The 17594-nt window shown below is 47.7% G+C and overlaps 6 protein-coding genes across 6 annotated transcripts, besides 49 other annotated features; all 6 read right to left on the bottom strand.

Annotated features, from left to right (window-relative positions):
* Nucleotides 1-498: part of a sequence feature (haploid, non-Esmeraldo-like haplotype) that runs on past the window's edge.
* Nucleotides 18-64: a microsatellite.
* Nucleotides 251-313: a microsatellite.
* Nucleotides 353-391: a microsatellite.
* Nucleotides 392-442: a sequence feature (A-rich).
* Nucleotides 499-723: a sequence feature (areas merged during assembly that could not be assigned to a particular haplotype. This can correspond to areas where the two haplotypes were merged or to regions with more than two copies in the genome that were merged during assembly.).
* Nucleotides 522-565: a sequence feature (A-rich).
* Nucleotides 576-670: a sequence feature (GA-rich).
* Nucleotides 721-793: a sequence feature (A-rich).
* Nucleotides 724-2840: a sequence feature (haploid, Esmeraldo-like haplotype).
* Nucleotides 826-850: a microsatellite.
* Nucleotides 931-970: a sequence feature (A-rich).
* Nucleotides 1015-1038: a microsatellite.
* Nucleotides 1192-1240: a microsatellite.
* Nucleotides 1377-1404: a microsatellite.
* Nucleotides 1470-1502: a microsatellite.
* Nucleotides 1690-1739: a sequence feature (A-rich).
* Nucleotides 1763-1783: a sequence feature (AT_rich).
* Nucleotides 2163-2206: a microsatellite.
* Nucleotides 2365-2393: a microsatellite.
* Nucleotides 2841-14352: a sequence feature (heterozygous, Esmeraldo-like haplotype).
* Nucleotides 2965-2994: a microsatellite.
* Nucleotides 3033-3097: a sequence feature (A-rich).
* Tc00.1047053506401.290 (hypothetical protein, conserved) lies at nt 3111-6047 on the bottom strand (the record flags this gene model as incomplete). The annotated part of the gene is made up of 1 exon (XM_816188.1): nt 3111-6047. One exon carries the CDS (start codon nt 6045-6047, stop codon nt 3111-3113), a length of 2937 nt encoding a protein of 978 aa, XP_821281.1.
* Nucleotides 6125-6156: a sequence feature (T-rich).
* Nucleotides 6430-6470: a sequence feature (T-rich).
* Nucleotides 6594-6615: a microsatellite.
* Nucleotides 6632-6673: a microsatellite.
* Nucleotides 7070-7150: a microsatellite.
* Tc00.1047053506401.300 (hypothetical protein, conserved) lies at nt 7413-9491 on the bottom strand (the record flags this gene model as incomplete). The annotated part of the gene is made up of 1 exon (XM_816189.1): nt 7413-9491. The coding sequence occupies one exon, from the start codon at nt 9489-9491 to the stop codon at nt 7413-7415; it is 2079 nt and encodes a 692-aa protein (XP_821282.1).
* Nucleotides 9649-9669: a microsatellite.
* Nucleotides 9813-9899: a sequence feature (T-rich).
* Nucleotides 9914-9938: a microsatellite.
* Nucleotides 10106-10144: a sequence feature (A-rich).
* Nucleotides 10161-10175: a sequence feature (GA-rich).
* Nucleotides 10176-10195: a microsatellite.
* Nucleotides 10196-10238: a sequence feature (GA-rich).
* Nucleotides 10496-10534: a sequence feature (GA-rich).
* Nucleotides 10610-10647: a sequence feature (A-rich).
* Nucleotides 11114-11139: a microsatellite.
* Nucleotides 11312-11331: a microsatellite.
* Tc00.1047053506401.304 (mitochondrial carrier protein, putative) lies at nt 11425-12408 on the bottom strand (the record flags this gene model as incomplete). Its single annotated transcript, XM_816198.1, has 1 exon — nt 11425-12408. The coding sequence occupies one exon, from the start codon at nt 12406-12408 to the stop codon at nt 11425-11427; it is 984 nt and encodes a 327-aa protein (XP_821291.1).
* Nucleotides 12546-12680: a sequence feature (CT-rich).
* Nucleotides 12866-12905: a microsatellite.
* Nucleotides 12998-13047: a sequence feature (A-rich).
* Tc00.1047053506401.310 (hypothetical protein, conserved) lies at nt 13186-13887 on the bottom strand (the record flags this gene model as incomplete). The annotated part of the gene is made up of 1 exon (XM_816190.1): nt 13186-13887. One exon carries the CDS (start codon nt 13885-13887, stop codon nt 13186-13188), a length of 702 nt encoding a protein of 233 aa, XP_821283.1.
* Nucleotides 14353-15376: a sequence feature (areas merged during assembly that could not be assigned to a particular haplotype. This can correspond to areas where the two haplotypes were merged or to regions with more than two copies in the genome that were merged during assembly.).
* Tc00.1047053506401.320 (60S ribosomal protein L7a, putative) lies at nt 14413-15372 on the bottom strand (the record flags this gene model as incomplete). Its single annotated transcript, XM_816191.1, has 1 exon — nt 14413-15372. The coding sequence occupies one exon, from the start codon at nt 15370-15372 to the stop codon at nt 14413-14415; it is 960 nt and encodes a 319-aa protein (XP_821284.1).
* Nucleotides 15377-15553: a sequence feature (areas merged during assembly that could not be assigned to a particular haplotype. This can correspond to areas where the two haplotypes were merged or to regions with more than two copies in the genome that were merged during assembly.).
* Nucleotides 15422-15445: a microsatellite.
* Nucleotides 15554-17594: part of a sequence feature (heterozygous, Esmeraldo-like haplotype) that runs on past the window's edge.
* Nucleotides 15914-15986: a sequence feature (T-rich).
* On the bottom strand, nt 16182-17168 carry Tc00.1047053506401.330 (hypothetical protein, conserved; the record flags this gene model as incomplete). The annotated part of the gene is made up of 1 exon (XM_816192.1): nt 16182-17168. One exon carries the CDS (start codon nt 17166-17168, stop codon nt 16182-16184), a length of 987 nt encoding a protein of 328 aa, XP_821285.1.
* Nucleotides 17234-17286: a sequence feature (A-rich).
* Nucleotides 17477-17509: a microsatellite.

The raw sequence follows: 17594 nt of genomic DNA on the forward strand, positions 1-17594 counted from the left end.
GTCTTTATACAATACGCATATATATATATATGTATATAAATATAAATATAAATATAAATATATAAGGCTTGGCATCGGTGTTCATTCCACACACACACACACAAGTACATTTTCCGCTGTTATTTACTTACAGGGCACATGAAACATCATGTCACGTCAAGTGTACATGTGAGTCACATTACATGTGTAACTTCGGTCTGTCTGACTGTCTGTTTTTTATTTTTCTCCCTTTCCGTGTCCAAGTAAATGCATACATACGCATATATATATATATATGTATATATGTGTGTATGTATAGATGTGTGTATATATACGCATGAGGGTATGTGGGCAGGCGGATTATACATCGTGAACACACAAACACACATACACGCACACACACACACACACAAAAAAAAAAAAAAGAAGAAAAGGCAAATAAAAATAAAAAATAAAAAAAAAAGACGCATGCACGCAAGCATGTATGTTACTTGCAAGTATACACACACATGTATAAATGTATATTATATGTGTGTATGTATAAAAAAGAAGAAGAAAGGACCAAAAAAATAAAAAAAAAAAAAAAGGGAGGGGGTGGAAGACAAAAATAAAGAGATGAAAGAAAGATATAAAGAGGAAGGAAGGAAGGAAGCATGAGAGAAAGAGGGGAGGGGATGATGGAGGGGGGAAAACAAACAGATATTTAACAATAAAATGCAGCAAATGGCCATTGCCAAATGTAAGAGAAGAAAAGAAAAGAAAAGAAAAGAGGGACAGAAGAAGAAAAAAAAAAAAAAAAGAAAGAAAAAAAAAAAAGATGTAGACATCTCACCGTTTCTCATCCAGACACACACACACAAACACACACACAAAAAAAAAGATCATATATCCACAACATGCACACACAGCCATATAAAAATGCATACATGTATGAATAGGGATATATATAATAAAGAAAGCAGAAAGAAAGAAGAAAAAAAAAAAAAAAAAAGAGCATCTGCAAATACATATGAGTTTCATTGGGGATTTAATTACAAAAAAAAAAAAAAAAAAAAAGAAGAGAGGGGACGGGAGGGGAGGGGAAAGGGATCTTCGCAACAGACTCCATTGGCCACCACCGGAAGAAGGAGAAAAAAAGGAAAACAATCACCGCCCATTCGATTTTTTTCCTTTTTTCTTTTTTTCCCACCTTTTCTCCCCATCGCCCCCGCCTTTTTTTTTTTTTTTTTTTTTCGTTCTTTTTTTGTTGTTGTTGTTTTTTCTCCTCGGCCACACCGGCACATAAATGGAGAGAAAAAAAAGTGAAGAGGGGGGAGCAGCAAACCACTCGCCTCCTTCCCCCTTTTTTTGGGGGGGTTTTTTTTTTTTTGGGGGGGGGGGGGGGGGGGTTTTGGTTGTTTTTTTTTTTTTTTTTTTTTTCCTTTTGGGTTTGGCAGGCAACCAACGAGGGACCGACGGGCAAAAAAAAAAAAGGGGGGGGGGGAGAAATGAAAGAAAAAAAAAAAAAAAAGGAAAAAATAAAAGACGCACTGAGAAGTCCCCGCAAACACACACACACAAAAAAAAAAAGAGAAAAAAAGATGGGGGAACGCAGAGATGGTGGACGAGAATAATGGCGGTGGTAAATAAAAGCAAAAAATGAACAACAGGGAGGGAGGGGGAAAAGAAGGTTTAACGATTAGGGGAGAAGTAGGAGGGAGTGCACATGATAAAAGAAAGAAGAAAAAAACAAAAAAAAAAAAACGATGAGAAAAAAAAAATCACGCAAACACACACATTATGGTTATATTTATTTATTTTTATACATTCATGTATACATGACAATTCCCATCCCAATTAAAACCACGCCATATAAATAAATATATACGCAATATATACATTCAAGACATAAAAATAAATAGAAGTACGTCCATATGTCTCTTTCTCTCTTTCTCTCTCGTGTTGACTGGGCAAACCCGCCACACACACGCGCACAAACCACACATCCCCCTATGAGTCTTAAGTGCATGCCACCGGCTGCCGGCGCACACATATCCCACTCAACTGCCCGGACACGTACATCCGTGCACAGAAAATCAAACAACAAAAAAAAAAAAAAAAACACGGTGAAGATATTCACACAATACAGCTTCAGTGCACACACACACACACACAAAAACACACGTAATCCCAAGAATAATTTCAAAAAAAAAAAAAAAAAAGAGGAGAAAAAAAAAAAACGAAAAAAGCGTGTGTGTGATTGTGTGCGGTAAAGGTAGAATAAACAGAAGGAAAGAAAAAGAAAAAAACACATATACTTGGAAACCACACACAAACACACAAAAGCACACATGTCTTTTCCCCCGTCCCCCTCCTCCGCCCCGTCCATCAAGACCAATTAATTAATTTTTTTTTTTTTTTTTTTTCGTTTCTTTCCTTCCTTCCCTTTTCCCAGCCGTTTCTTCCCTTTACCGCATGTCAAGAACATCGCATTTCCGGCCACTCACCGCCGTTCGTCTCTTCCAAGCACGCAGACTGCACAACAGTTATTTATTCTTGATTTTTGTTGTTGTTTTTGTTCCTCCTCCTTCCCCCACTTCATTCCCTCCACAAGTAATCGTTCTTTCTTTGGTTACTTGTTAGTTTGTTGCCTTCCTTCATTCATTCATTATTAATTTTAATATTGTTGTTGTTGGTATTATAACGTCTCCACTGATCATTACTATTTTTTTTTTTTTCCTTCTGTTGACTTGTGCGTGCGCGGGTGGGTGGGTTTGGATTCCACTTGTTTTCTTTTTTTCCTCCCTTCCCTTTTCCTTTTCTTCCGCTGCCTGCTGGAAGTCTTGTCTCCACACGCCCACATATGCACCCACACCCACGCACGCACGCAGTCGCACCGGCTCACTGCCAACCACACCCGCAGCTGCGCGCAGCCCGTTTGATGCCCCTCCTCTCAGCGCACATCGTCACGCCACCCCTCCTTCCCCCCCTCCCCAACACACACACAAACAAAAAAAAAAAAAAGGAAAAAAAAAATCACATGTAAAACGACTTGTAGCCCATACAGACGCAGCAAAAAAAAAAAAAAAAAACAGAAAGAAAAAACGGCAAAATAAAAAGAAAACAAAAAAAAAAAAAAGCGAGATTACTTTTCATGGAAAAAAAAAGGCCATCGCGCCTAACACGCATAAAAAAAGGAAAACGGAAAAGGCCAGGTTCAAAACCCCCATCTGTATTGCCGCCTCCTTTGGAGAAAAAAAAGATTTCTTGACGCCGTTATTGCCGTCATTTTTGCGTTTCTTCAGCGGCGTATTAACCACTGGTGCCGGCACCCGCAAACCCGTCAATTGTGGGCGCGGGTTAGGATTCGATGTGGCACCGTTTTTGCGTCTTTTCTTTGTTGTTGCCGCTATCGCTACGGACGGGTCAGCAAAGCTGGCGGGACGTGCTGCGTCCGTCGCCGATGTCCGTTTCAACCCATCCGTGCATTCATTCCGTCCCGTTTTCACCTCCTCATCCTGTTTTTCAAACCCAGCAGTTACCACCCCGGGAGTATCCTCATTACATGTCCTAGTCGCACCGTTTAAAGCTCGCACCCCAGCTGCATCCGCGAGCGTCTTTTTCTTTTCTTCCCCCTCTTCCGTTTTTTCCTCTCCCACTATCACCACCTTTTCCTCCTCCCTGCCGGTCGCATTGTGTACTGCGCTAATTGCCTCCCGGGCGATCGCCAAGCACAGCAGGTAATCCGTCTGCAACTGTGCGCGCTCCTTCTGCTCCGCCTTCGCGAGGGCTGTGTGGGCCTCCACACAGGGGGCAATGACCTCTTGACATAGTTGGCAGATGAAGTTTATGTCCATCACCCGTTGACGCCCCCATGCGACCGCCATCCGCAACTTCTCTAGCGTGTCCCCTATGGCCTGACGTGCCCCTACAATGGCTGACGAGGAAAATCGCAAGACAGTGACGGCGTCACCGCTTTCCCCGTTGCTCTTACCAAATGATTTTTTACACGCCGCTCCGGAGGGCCTGTTATTTTCCATAGCCAGGCATTTCGCTGCGGCTGCGAAGAGGGAGACGCCGTCCTTTCGTTTCCGCCCATTTTTTGCGGCTACACCTCCATTTATACTGTTCTTGCTATGATGCTGACGCACGCTCACAACCACGAATGGCTCGGCACGCAAGCGGCCTTCCAGTTCTTGGATCATCTCTGCCGCGTCCTTGACGCACTCGTCAAACGTGGTGTAGGTGTTATTGGGGCCATGGCAACGATTTGACAATGTTGTTATGGCTTGCTGCAGTATTTCATCCTCGTTCTCGGCATCCGCAATTGTTCCAAAAAATAAACAGAGAAAATTCAAAGCTCCTGTTTCCTTCTCATTCCCGTATTTGGCTCCCCGATTTTTCCTGCGACATGATGTTATCTGCTTCTCGGAGGCAAGCGGAGCCAAAAGAGAAAATAACTGGCACTGAACTGCCCGCAGCGTCTCTGTGCCCCGTCGTCTACATTCTGAAAGATCTTGCGCAAGCGACAAAATAGCGTGCTTTGTCTCATCCATGACTAATTCTTCTTCTCCCTCCTCCTCCTCCCCTACCACTGACGTCCCTGCCACCTCCATACCAGTCGTTTCTGGCGAGTCCGTCAAGGGGTCAAGAACTCTGTCCATTTTATGCAGAAAAAGATTGCTGCCATTGCATTCAAGATCCCCACTCACGCTACGATTTTCTTCCCCCTCCTCCATGCTCTCAGGGTTCCGACTCCCCATAGTGTGAGACTCGTGAGAGGTTGGGCTCTGCGTCAGCACGCCGTAGGGATCATGTTGTGTCTTCACACTGCCGGATGGCGTTGCGGTTAAAATTCGAGGTGGGAGGGGCTTTGGTGATGGCGGTAATCGGTCCCAAGTGTCCCGCAGCTGCTGCCACGCCCTAAACACCTCCAAACCAGTGCGTTGAACCCAGGCGGGGACACGGCCATCCACACCAATCTCGCCCACCTCTATGGCACTTGCACCCAAGACAGCAAACCGCATAGGAAAGAGAGATGTCAGAGACTCAAACGCCAACATCTCTGGCTTCCAACGCAGCGCATCACCGGCACGGGTACGTGTGACACGCACAACCGCATGGATTGAAAGTTTAACGTCTTCTCCTCTTACACCGTCTCCTGTGGATGTTTTGCTTTCATCCTCCTTGTCAACTTCAAGAGGCTTGTCATAGTTTTCAATCCTCAGGGTAAGCACAATGGGTGTGGGCGGTTCTAATGCAGTACATGGTGGCAGCAGAAGATGATGAATAGGTTTAAAATTCATCGTTCTGCAGCTGCAGGTGCAGTCCAACGTGTCTTCATCTTTACCGCCGTCTCCAACAAATGTGCCGGTGCTTTCGGCTTGCAGGAGTTCATCACGGGTTAAAGTCGGAACACAACGCACGGAAACCGACATAAAACTCATGGCTCCATCGTGAATAAGCGAGCGAAGTCGCCGTGAATACATAAGGCGAGAGGTTGAAAACTTCATCAGTGTATCAAGATCCTCTACATTCTTTCCAACACTGCCATCGTCCAGAAAAGGCGAATGAACAAGGTGAATCGGAATGTGTGCACGCACCTCATGATAAGTGCTGTTGCAGCTGTGGTCATTCAAATAAGGCACAATACAATTTGGAAGTCGTGCTGGAAAAAAACTGACACCCATTCCTTTATTCATGCTGGGAGAGAGAAGATGTGCAGTCATTTGGCTCCACATCTGCAAAACATAGTCAAGACGATTCGTTCTAACGGCATGCCAACCCATCGCAGTGTCTGGAAAAGGAGAAGATGCGAACGTCCATTCATGTGGGAGACGAAGCGGAGAAGACGCAATGTCGCTTGCCTGTGTGTCCATTAATGAATTCCCTACCCTTGATATTCGGTCAAATCCACACGATTGCGGGGCGTTGCCACACATACAGCTTATAAAGTCCTCGGGAAACGAGTAAAGAACGATGGAAGCAGACTTGTCATCCCTTTCCCTATCGTCACTCACCGCATTCGCATTTTCCCTGCATCTCTGGCGAAGGAGGAGCGGTGCTGTCAATGAACTGAGTGTACTCATCTGTTCCCCTGATACTCGGTTTCTCTTTTTTTTTTTTTTCCCCCTTTCCTGTCTTGCGCTCTATATATAAGCAAGTGCTTTTTTTTTCCTTTCTTTTCTTATTTTCTCTCCTTCTCGCTCCCTATTTAATTGGTGCAACGGTATTTTTCCTACAGCCGTGTCCGTTTAATGATTCAGGCAGGGAATTGAACAAAAGGGCTTAGAAATACAAATTGTGACAAGCACGCTTCACCCCTCTTTCCGTCGGCCTATGAATTTTGCGTTTCTAATTATACAATTCCTCAGCGTGCCCAAACTGCGGCTGCCGCTATTCCCTATCCTTACGCACGGGTGTAATGTATGTATGTATTTATATGTATGTTTGTGCGTGAGGGTAATATACTTCCTTCCTTTCCTTTTCCTTCCTTTTCTTCTTTTTCTTTTTCAATCTCTCCCTTCTGTATTGTATAATTTCAAATGGCAAATGCACCGTTCTTCTGTGCGCGCTGCCACCCGTCCCCCCGTGACTCTCCCTGTTTGTCCTCTGTTCCCTTTTTTTTTTTTTTCTGGTGGTGGTGGTGGTGGTGGTTATCCTTATTGCTGTTTCTCTCTCTCTCTCTCTCTCTCTCTCTCTCTCTCTCTCACTCGCTTTTCTTTATTATTAGTTTTTTCTTTTTTCGTTTCCCCCCCGTCGTGCACAGCAGACAGATTTGCTACGCCAAGGGAAAAAGGGGGAGATTATAATGTATGATGCACACCACACGCCCGCCCCGCCACCGGCACACACACTCAGCAATGAATTTTATGAATGCAGAAGACGATCCTTCCTCTTATTTCCACTCAACTCAGCCCACGTGTATGTGTGTTTCCGTGTCGTCGTCGATGTGGTACTCCCCTCCTTCACGTTCCCCCCTCGCTCTCTGTCTTCTCAATGGAATAATTCTTCTTCTTTCACAGTCAGACGAGCCGCAGATGACGGTGAGAAATGTGGCAGTCCAGCAAACCCCCCGAGCACCGCTCTTGGAATTAGTGAAGCAAGCAGCAAAAAAAAAAAAAAAAAAAAGATAAAAAAACAAAACTTTGCCAAAAAAAAAAAAAAAGAAGAAGAAGAAGAAAAGAAAAAAGTTTTGTAAAAGGTAATGCGCATTGCCAGGTGTAAAGACAAGAGGGGTTAATAGGAATGTAAACATCTCGTCCTGCCGCTCCCATTCTCCTCCTTTTCTCATTGCCCACGACCATTAAAAGCAGAGGCGGCAGCAGCAGTTTGCCAGGAGAGTGCGGCGTCACAAAACATGGAAAGTGAATTGCTGCACGAATATAATTCTATGGAGCCTTCTTCCTCCCTTGCCTTTCGTTCTTCCTTTCCCGCCTGAGTTCTAAAGCGCGCTACTGATGCAAGCGGGAGGCCATCTGCATGTTCTTCTCCACCACGCCCATCATGCCGCCCACCCAAAGCTGTCGGTCCGCCTCTGTCAAGAAAGAAACCGCCACATCGCGCTTCTCAAACCGAAAGACAACACACATGCCATCAGCAACCGGACGTCGGCTGTGGTCAAGGACAACCCCCCTACTGCGCCGAAACAGTTTTCGGAATGCGCCGCCAGCATCCGAGCTAAGAAGATGAACGCCCAGTAGGCTGAGAAGCTTTAAAGCCTCACTGGGCTTTCGATCCGTCGCGGTGGGATACCACACCAAGTGCGGCATAAGCGCCTCCTCGCCACGATATTCTCCAAGATAATCCTCCACACGGAAGAAACGCGTGTGCGGACGGCCGTTCTCCACATGCTTGCACAGCGTCGATCCAGAACGCAGAATTGGCATGAGTTCCTTCAATGGTCGTTTAATGATACCGCTGCTGGGTTCTTGAGGAGGCACCACAGAGAGCAATGTGCCATCGGTAAGAAAACTGGTGTTGGCTCCATCAAGCGTCGGATGCTCCAACCTCGCATGGGACTGCGGTGTATAAGGACGACCGAGTGGAGTTCGAGCGACACACCCTCCTCCGCCTCCTCCAGTGCTACCGCTGGTCATTGCTGCACGTTGTCGTCGATATTCCTGCGAAGGGGGTCGTCGGGACGCAAGGGAGTGGTTCACAATTTCGGGCGGTGGTGATGGCTGTCGAGGTGGTGCCATCTCCGCCACCGCGACCCCATCCTCAGTTTCACCCTTCGTTCTCATTGTCAATTCACCATCGCTGGCCAATCCCATCACACACTCCATCGGGGGATCCTTGTCAGTAAACCCGGCACGACCAACGCCTGCAGCGTCCCTCGCGTGTCGCACGACACGGTAGGTATCAACGTAGAAACACTGCACAAGCCCCAGCACGTCCTCCGGTGTCATCGTCTCAATGCCACGAAGAGACTCCTCAGGTTCCAGGGCGTAGTAATTTTTCAAATAAAAAAGCATCGATCGCAGGTTGTCCTCGTGTTTGGGGTACGGAAATACATCCTGTGGGCGTGCCGCCTCCTCAGGTCTTTTCTCTAAAGTTCTTGGAAATTCATTCCACGTAGCTTGACGCATGCTGTGGCTCGTAACTTCTGCCGTGGGTGCGTTCACCCCATCCTCAGGGGCATGATCATCCCCCGTGGTGCGATGCCGCTCCCCACCGTTCCCCCCTCCTCTTGTATAGACGCGATTTGACGGCGGTAATTTCTTCCTCCGCTTTTGTTTTTCTTCTTCCTCTTCCTCACTCTCTTCATTATCATCATAATTTTTGCTTTCATCCAGCAATCCCTCCTTTTGGTATGAGTGACGACGACGCGGGGGGTAGATGTACTGCGATTTCTCTGCGTTTTCAATGTCTAACGTGCTGTCCGGATCGTCGTGCATCCATCTTCCGTGACTCACGGCACTCTCCGGATGCCTTTGGCGAGCGTTTTTTCCATCATGCTGCCAATATCTAACATTTAAATCATCACGGCGTGGTGAAAAGTCGCCCAACCTGCCACTGGATGCACCCTTTTGTGCCACAGTCCCACCCCGAATTACATTTTGTTGGTGATGCAACGGTGGCCGTCCAACAGGGGTGTTGGTGGTGTAGCCGTAGCGCAGACTTAGTGGCTCATAAAAAGACAAATTTGTGGCCCGAGTTCCCTCTCCGCGTATCGGGGGAGACCGCTCGTTGCGCAAAAGCCCCTCACCACGCAGAGGGGATGGTCTGTTATAGCTGATGCTCATTCTGCTGCTGCTGATGCCACGGTCCGACTTACGTGCCGACCTCGGTGATTGGTCATTTATTTTGCCCGGGGATGCCGCCCCTCGTGTGTATCCCGCCCACCTCTCCCTAAGGGCCGCGGAAGCCGGCAGCACGCCCGCAGCCACAACACCGCCCTCCTTGGTAGGAGAAAACAACTGGGGCCGTCGTTTATCGGGCTCTGCATCATCAAAGTAGCGCTGCAGGTACTGAATTGAGTCCTCCACCTCCGCGGAGCGGCCATGCGGTGTGCGCTGCCTCCAGCTCATCTTTTGCGCGTGAGTACCACCCTACACAACTTCGCCTGCCAATTCCCCCTCACAGTAGAAACCAAAAGGGAAAGAAGTGAATGCGTGGGAAAAGGGAAGAAAGGAAGGATTTCTCCTTTGAAAGAAGCAAACAAACAAACGACTGCACAAAGCCAAAACACACACACACACACACACATGCCAAGAAGGAAATTTTAATGAAAATGGAGAGTGGCAGACCAAAAAAAAAATGGGCCTGTCCGCGTGTCGGTTTGGTTTGCTGAGCCACCCGCTCTCCCTCTCGCCTGTTCCTCGACGCCTCTGAATGTTTGTTATTATTCCTTTTTTTTTTTTTTTTCTTTTGGATGTTGTTGTTTTTTTTTTTTTTTTTTTTTCGTTTCCTTTTCGCTTTCATTCCTTTTCTTTTTTGTTATCTCCTCCTCCTCTCTCTATCTCTCTCTCTCTCTCCCGCTGGTGCCCCGACAAATCGACTGGCTGGGACTAAAGGCTGGAGGCACCCGCACACCGGGCAGTGGCAGGGCCGTACGATGTGGCTGAAAAAAAGACAGGGGAGCACAAGCGGCAAAAAAAAATGTGTCTCCTGTCGAAATCGAAGGGGTTCGTGCATGCGCGGCAAAAAAAAAGGGAAATCAAAAAGAAAAAAGAAAAAAAAAGGCTGGGGCACAATTCAAGGAAACAAAAAAAAATAATAATAATAATAATAACACAAGGGAGAGAGAAAAAGAAAGAAAGAGAGACAAAAGAAGGGTCATGTATCAGATGCTGCGGGGAAAAGACGGCAGGGGGACGCCCTGAAGCCCCTCTCGCCCCGGCAGCACTGAGATGGACCAATTCCTGTCATCGTGCATGCACATGTGATGGCTGCTCCCCACTCCTTTCTACCGCACAAAAAATCGCCCTAATTTGTTGTGGTCTTCTCGACTGTTTTTCATAACGGCCCCTGGCGTATCCGCACAGACAGACACACGGAATGAGAAAGAAAAAAAGAGATACATGCAAACGGAAGAAAAAGGGAGAGAGAGAGAGAGAGAGGAACAGGGAGATCCATCCACTTCCGGTAGTTCAGAGTGCGAGAAAGAGAATCATAGAAAAAAGAAGAAAATATCACTTCAAATCCCAAAGGAAAGAAAAAAGAAAAAAAAAATTGAGAAGAAAACAGGAAAGGGAGTAAAGTGGACCAATCATCCCACCACCACCACCACCAGGAGCGGCAGCAGCAGCAACAAAAAAATACACAGGCACGGAGGGAGAGGAAAAAAAGACACGGAGAAGTACGAGTAACAAACAAAAAAAAAAAAAAAAAAGAAGAGCATACAGACGCCCTCGTGCACACAAAATGCACCACACAAAAATCATAACAGAAAAAAAAAAGGGGGGGGAGAAGCGTCAAACGCCTTCGCCGCCCCTCAAAACGCTCATGACTCGTCAGCAAAAGGAAATTACCGGCAAGCCGTCATAAAAATCCCAATCTCAATTGTCCTCGCTCTCCCTCTCTATATATATCCCCCTATCTGCCTCTCTCTATCCCTCATATACAATCACACGCATTCACGCACCTCCCTTCAGTTCTGCCACACCAACAATCCTCATGCACTCCGTCTCCTCTTTCTCTTTGGTTCCTCTTTTTTTTTTTTTTTTTTTTTCTTTTGTTCCTTTGTATTTTCCCCTCGTACCTCTGTTGCCTCTTGCTAATGTCGTTCCCCTTCGTGTTTACAAGTTCACCTATCCGGCTTGCAAAGTATGTGATAAAGTAACATCCACAACATATCCACTAAGAAAGTCATTTCTCTTGCCTAAAATAGAGAAAATGACACAGACAGAATAATAATAATAATAATAAAGAAAAAAAAAATCACCACTCTGCCCCTAACCCTCGCCCAATCCTCTCCCAAATCCTTTAGTGCACCCTCCCCGCTGTACGATGCACCGTCCCTCAATTGGCAATGCTTCCTAGCGTGAACAATGTGGTGGTGGCCACCATTCGTACCAGGGAAAAAAAAGCCCCGCGGTACAAACCCACCGGTCCCTCTGTCCGCATGATGTGGCGCACACAATGCATACTCGAAGAATAACGGAGATCGTCTTCCGTTGCCGCTATCATCATGCGCCGCCTCACGGTGTCGATGGGGTGAAGACAAAGTGTTGAGAGCGCCGATGCCGTGAGTCCTGTCCCTATTTGCGCTGCTATTGCGCCGTAGCCACTGTCAGACGTCTCGGGAAGGACAAATGGCTCCACAATGTTTAGAATACCACTGTGTACCGTCTGGTACAGCAGACTGCCAAACACATAAAGTCCTAAACCCTTGTAGAGAAGATGTGGAGATTCACTCAGTACAGGGTGAGAAAAAAACGCCAAACTGTGGCGGTACTCGTACGACGCACCGCGGAAAGGTTTAATATCGACTGCAAGACGAAATCGCGCAAAGTCAAGCGGGTAAGAAACCATTGAGGCCGCAAGCGCACCACAGATGTGTGCGGCGTAGAACGAAAAGGTGTAAGTCAACGCCGAATGATGCGCAAAGGCGTTAAACACAAAAGTCTGCGTTGGAAGCGCAATAAAAATCTGTGCAATTGTAATTGGTAGCAGGGAAACCACCTGAATCAGATTCCCCCGCCAAAAACTACGCAAGCCCTCAACAGCTGCTAGGTGACGCATACAATGCCACGCCCCGCTAAAAGATCCATCTAATGTTCCTAAACGCCGTAATTCCCCTTGGCACTGCAGGATGAACTTCACACGGTCGAGTGGAGCAATAAGTGTGCGGCCGATGGTTTTGCTCAGCCAGAGCAATTGTATATTCTCCACTGAAACGTAATAATCCTCAGGCATCAACACGTCTCCTACAGGAGGGGTGGAGTTGTCATCGCCTTCCATGTGCTCACCTCGTGACAGAGACGGTTGATCTTTATTCCCCATGCGTGATTATGCCCAACGACGAAAACAATAAACAGAAGAGAGATAAAAACGAACAAACCAACAAATGAAGGGTGGCGCGTCCTCGCTGTTCTCTTCACACCCCTCCCGAACCGGTTGTTTGTTTGTTTGTTCTCCGTCCTTCTTCCTTTTCTTCTTCCACTCCACCCTTTCTTTTCCCTTTGCTCTCTTTCGCCTTGTTCCCCCTTCCGTCGGCTCTCCCCCCCCCTCCACCCCCCTCCCTCAATTTTTACTTTCCCTCACACCCTCGCCTCACCCGCGAGTCAGACACGCACAGTCACACCGGAGCGGTGCGCCCCCACCACCTCCTCCTCCTCCCGCGCGTTCTTATGCTCCCTCGCCCCTCGCCTTCTCGTCTCTCCGGCCACGCAGAGAGAAGAAACTGCAGGAAGAGGAAACGGCTAAGCAACAGAACATTCAGCACAATAATAATAATAACAAAAAAAAAAAAAAAAGAAAAAAGAAAAAAATAAAGAAAAGGCGGGAAAGGGTCAATGGGAAATGTAAATAACAGGTACATCGCTCCGCACAACAAATGAACGATATTTATACTCTCAAATAATTATCGTACAAGAAAGAAAAAAAAAAAAAAAGCAAAAGAAGCAAATAAAACACAAACAACCAAGGCAGTCCACCAAACTTTTTCTCCCTTTCCATTTGATCCTAACAGACACGTGATTGTTTTTGTTTCAGGAACAGAAATGGGAAGGAGCAAAACGAAAAATAAAAACAACACGCCAGTACTTCATACAACGTCACTCACTTGTGACGTTTCTTGTATAACATCACAAAAACCAGCACTGCCAGCGCCACGACACATATGCCAAAAAGCGAAACAAAACACCGATCACCAGCCAACTGTCGATAGAACCACTTCACTTCACGTGACACTCGATCAAGCCCCCCCTGCAGGTTCTGAAGCTCTTCGTCTATTTGATAAATCTCCGTTGCCTGTCGGTGCAGCGTTTGGTGTGTTTCACGGCCTGATTCCTCCGTCATGTGCTGCAGTCGCTCCGCCCGCCCTAGTGAAAGTAACGCGTCATTCTGCACATTTACAGCTGCCTGAAGCACTTGTTCAGAGTCCTTAAAGCCCTTCCCATCTGACCCGCCAACTCCCAACAACTCTTCCTCTTTCCGCTCCGTGTATGTCTTGGCCCGTGGCGCGGGGCGCTGTGGGTAAATCTGTCGTTTCATCTCGGCATCTAAAGAACGAACCAACTCATCCGCATCGCGGCATACATTTTCGTACTGGGCCCGCGTCACCTGGTCCTGCGTTCGACGCACCTCAGCACGCAGAATACTTATTTTGCCACGGGCCTCTCGCATGATTGGACGCGCCGCCATTTCTGCGGCCTTCTTCTCTGACAGTGCGTCAGCAATGACGACGGCTTCCGTCGCCCTAGAAAGCCGTTTTAACGTCTCTTGGACGTCCTCCGCTAATGTATCGAGAGCACTAGCCATAGCAGCTTCTCCGTACTACGCGCTAAAGAAAATATATCTTTCTACGACAATTATATCGGCGAAAACAAAGGGTCACGCTTCTTACCAACGCGTGTAGGATGCAGTTCGGCAACCTTCAGTTTTGTACCGGTGGCCTCCCTTCTCGCTTCCTGCCCCTATCGCAATGTGAAAAAACGCAACGTTGAACTCACCCCTCACCCCTTCCCCTTGCTTTTTTTTTGTTGTTGTTTCCCTTGTGCTTTGCGTCCTCTCTCTCTCTCTCTCACAAGAGACAACTTATCATGCCGCTGCACACCCGAAGCAAAAAGAAGGAAATAAAAAAAGAAAAAAAAACACCGCGCAATAATATACACTGCAATGCAAAAGAAAAAGAAATCACTTTTCCCCCCAGCATGGGCATAAAAAAGGAAGAAAAGAGTAACGAATCCCCAAACACATGCCAGAGATAAAAATAAAAACAGGAAGAAAAATCAGAAAATAAGGCGCAGTTAAAAAAGGAAATACCCAGAAGTAATCATTCTCTCCTCACATTACGGCGGCAGCATCCTTGCCGGCGTTGCGGGCACGCTTCTTGCGCAGCTCGGCTCGAGAACGCAGTGAGAGCTGCAGGCCTCCCCATTGGCGACGGATAACATCGCTACGGGCCAGGAAGCGTGCATTCACAGAGCGGATGAGATTCTTCAAAGCGGCCTCGTCCTCGGCATTCACATCGGTGATTGCAACGCACGTGGCGGTCTTCCGGCCCACCGCGTCGCCGAGACGTGCCTTGTCCTTCACAATCGCGTATGGGACTTTGTTGGCACGACACAAAGTCGGCATCCACAGCACCAGCTCAATGGGGTCCACATTGTTCGCGATCATCACAAGGCGTGCGGTCTTCTTCTCAATGGTGCGGGTCACCTCCTGCAGACCGGTAACGACGCTGAGCGGGGCCTTCTTGGACGCCGCCTCTGGATTCTTCTTTTTCTCAGTCGCCACGTCAAACAGGCGCTGCCTGCGGGCCCTGCGCGTCTCGGAAGGATACTTCTTCACCAGCTTCAGCAGCTCGTTGCGACTGGAGCGGTCAAGCACCTTCGTAAATTGGTGGAGCGCGGGCGGCACCTTCAGACGGCGCTGCAGTACACGCTTCTTCCGCTGCATCGTCACAAACGTGGGCCACCGCATAAAGCGAGAAAGATCACGGGCGTACGGAACATCGTGGCCAATACCAAAGTTTTTCGGCCGCGCCACAAAAGGTGAGATGGCCGCAGGCTTCTTGTAGGGCGCGGCTGCCTTGGCAGCAGGCTTGACAGTGGGCTTCACAGCGGGCTTCTTAGCGGGCTTGGCAGCAGTCTTCGCAGCTGGCTTGGCAGCTGGCTTGGCAGCTGGCTTGGCAGCTGGCTTGGCAGCAGGCTTTGCAGCAGACTTGGCAGCAGGCTTTGCAGCAGTCTTGGCAGCAGTCTTGGCAGCGGGCTTGGCGGCCTTTTTCACTTCCTTGCCGGGCATTTTTTTATGCGCTGAAAACGGTATGTTAGTAGAACAAAGAAAAGAAAAGTAATAATAATAATAATAACAATAAATATTATCATTATTACAAAAAAAAAAAAGCGGGGGGTGGAGTGGGGAAAGTCATAATAAATGACAGTTCGTTGGGGAAAACACAAACAACCCGGCGGCACAAAAGAATGAGACGAGATATTCGTACAAAACAGCGGCGGGGATACAACTCACGCTGCACGGTCAGACAGCATGACCGCTTTCACCAAAACCACCACCGCCACCACCAGAAGGAAACAAACTTCGGTTTCTCTTGACAATCAGAGCTCATCTGCCACTTTGGCTGCAAGTGACGCCTCGCTTCCTCTTCCTTATTGTCGCACTCATCCAACCTCCCTCATCCACCGCTAAACTCGTTCTTTTTTTTTTTTTTTGCTCGTTTTGCCCCATCCTTTTGTTTATTTGTTCATACTGCAGGTGACCTTTGGATACTTTGAGGGTTGGGCTGTACAAATTGCCTCCCCACTAGCCCACCCGCACTCGTTATCTCTTTTTTTTTTCTTTTTTGTTTTTGTTTTTGTTTTTTTTTTGTTGTTGTTTTTGTTGTTGTTTCGTTTTTGCTTCGCTTTCTCCTCCCCGTACTGCTGCTTCACTACATAATTGTACAGTTGTTAGGCTTTTTGGCGGGATTTTTCAAACGAACTTTGTATTCTTTGGCAAACGTCCAAAAAGAGGGCCTCAAAAACGTGGCAACACAGCCACCACAGCGCCACAAGACAGCGGTGGTAAAAACGCACGGTGGAGAGAGAGGAAAGGAGTCAGCTGACACTGACACGTTTTATGTGTGAGCCGCTGTGAACCACATTTGCTGGAAACACGCGCAGGCTCCGACTCTCTGCACGAGAGGATCCGATAGGACCGCTGCCTGCGGCAGGCGACACAGCAAGCTGCTTCTCTACATCCCTTTCAATCTTGCGCTCTTCGCGCTCAACAAAATAGCGAAAAAGTCTCCTAAATGTTGATTGCTCGTCCTTTCCGTCCACCACCTCCTCGTCGTCACTAAAACTTAACGTCGCCCCGCCGCTACCAACACTGTCGCTACAGTTATTACCAGCGGTGGTGGCCTTCTTCTGGCGTTGTCTTCGCAGGGCAAAGGATGTATTGCTGCCGGGGAAGCGGCCGCTCTTATCATCGCTGCCCAAGAAGTTAAACTTTGCCTCCATAAAGACATTGTTGCGCCGCTTCAGTTCTGCGCGTATATACCGCTCCTCCTCCCGCTTGCCGGGGTGGAAAAAGAAGAGTTCTTGTGTGTTGACATTCATAAAGCGCACGAGACCAGCGGAGGTGCGGTACAGCACCCAACCCTCGGGAATAGGGTCTACGAGCAGCATCTCTTCCACCAGCAGCAGGAGGTCGTCGTCGCGCGGAGAGCGAATGCCAAGGCTACAACGAAACTCCTCTATGTCTGAAAGTGTGAGGGCGGTATTGTCACCCTCCTCGCCATCGTCATCATCATTGTCGTCCCCAACAAGCGTGAAAAACTCCCCTTGAGGCTGGGCGTAGTCATGCAGATACCCTATGGCCATATATTTCCGCTCCACCCGCCGCCGTGCGGCACGGCGCCATCTGGCAATAAAAAGTCGTACGCGAAGTGTCACAATGTACGCCGTGATGCAGGCACCGGCACCCACCCACGGCAACCACCGCGGCAGCGCCTGCAACACCGCCTGAGCGGCTTCACCCGCCGTCTCCGCCTCGTATAAATCCGTTTTAATTTTATGCAGTGTCGACCGCACTGACGCCATCCTGTGAAGGATGCAGCGGCGTACGACCGAAAAAGAATGTAGGAATCACCAGAAGAAATGCCGGGAGAACCAAAATCAAAACAAGAACAACAAGAACAACAAAAAGCAAAAAAAAAAAATAATGACTGTGTAAAAAAAAAAAGAGTTTTGACCTCCTAAAAGAAAAAAGACAACTTAAAAAGGGAAAAAGGACCAACAGTAAATAAATAAATATTCCTTCCTTCCACTAATATCAATGACACTTCTTGCTGGCAAGAAGAAAAAAAGGTAGCAATAAATTTTATCAAACAAAGAAAGAATAAAACCAAACACACACACACACACACACACACACACACACAAAGAAACACATGGAGAGAATGTCTTTTCTCCCCCCACTTTCTCTTCTTGTCTGCTCGCCGCAATCAGCAGCCGTAATCGTAACAA

This window comes from Trypanosoma cruzi, genomic scaffold, assembly GCF_000209065.1.
Source record: "Trypanosoma cruzi strain CL Brener 1047053516921 genomic scaffold, whole genome shotgun sequence".
NCBI classification, from domain to species: Eukaryota; Euglenozoa; class Kinetoplastea; order Trypanosomatida; family Trypanosomatidae; genus Trypanosoma; species Trypanosoma cruzi.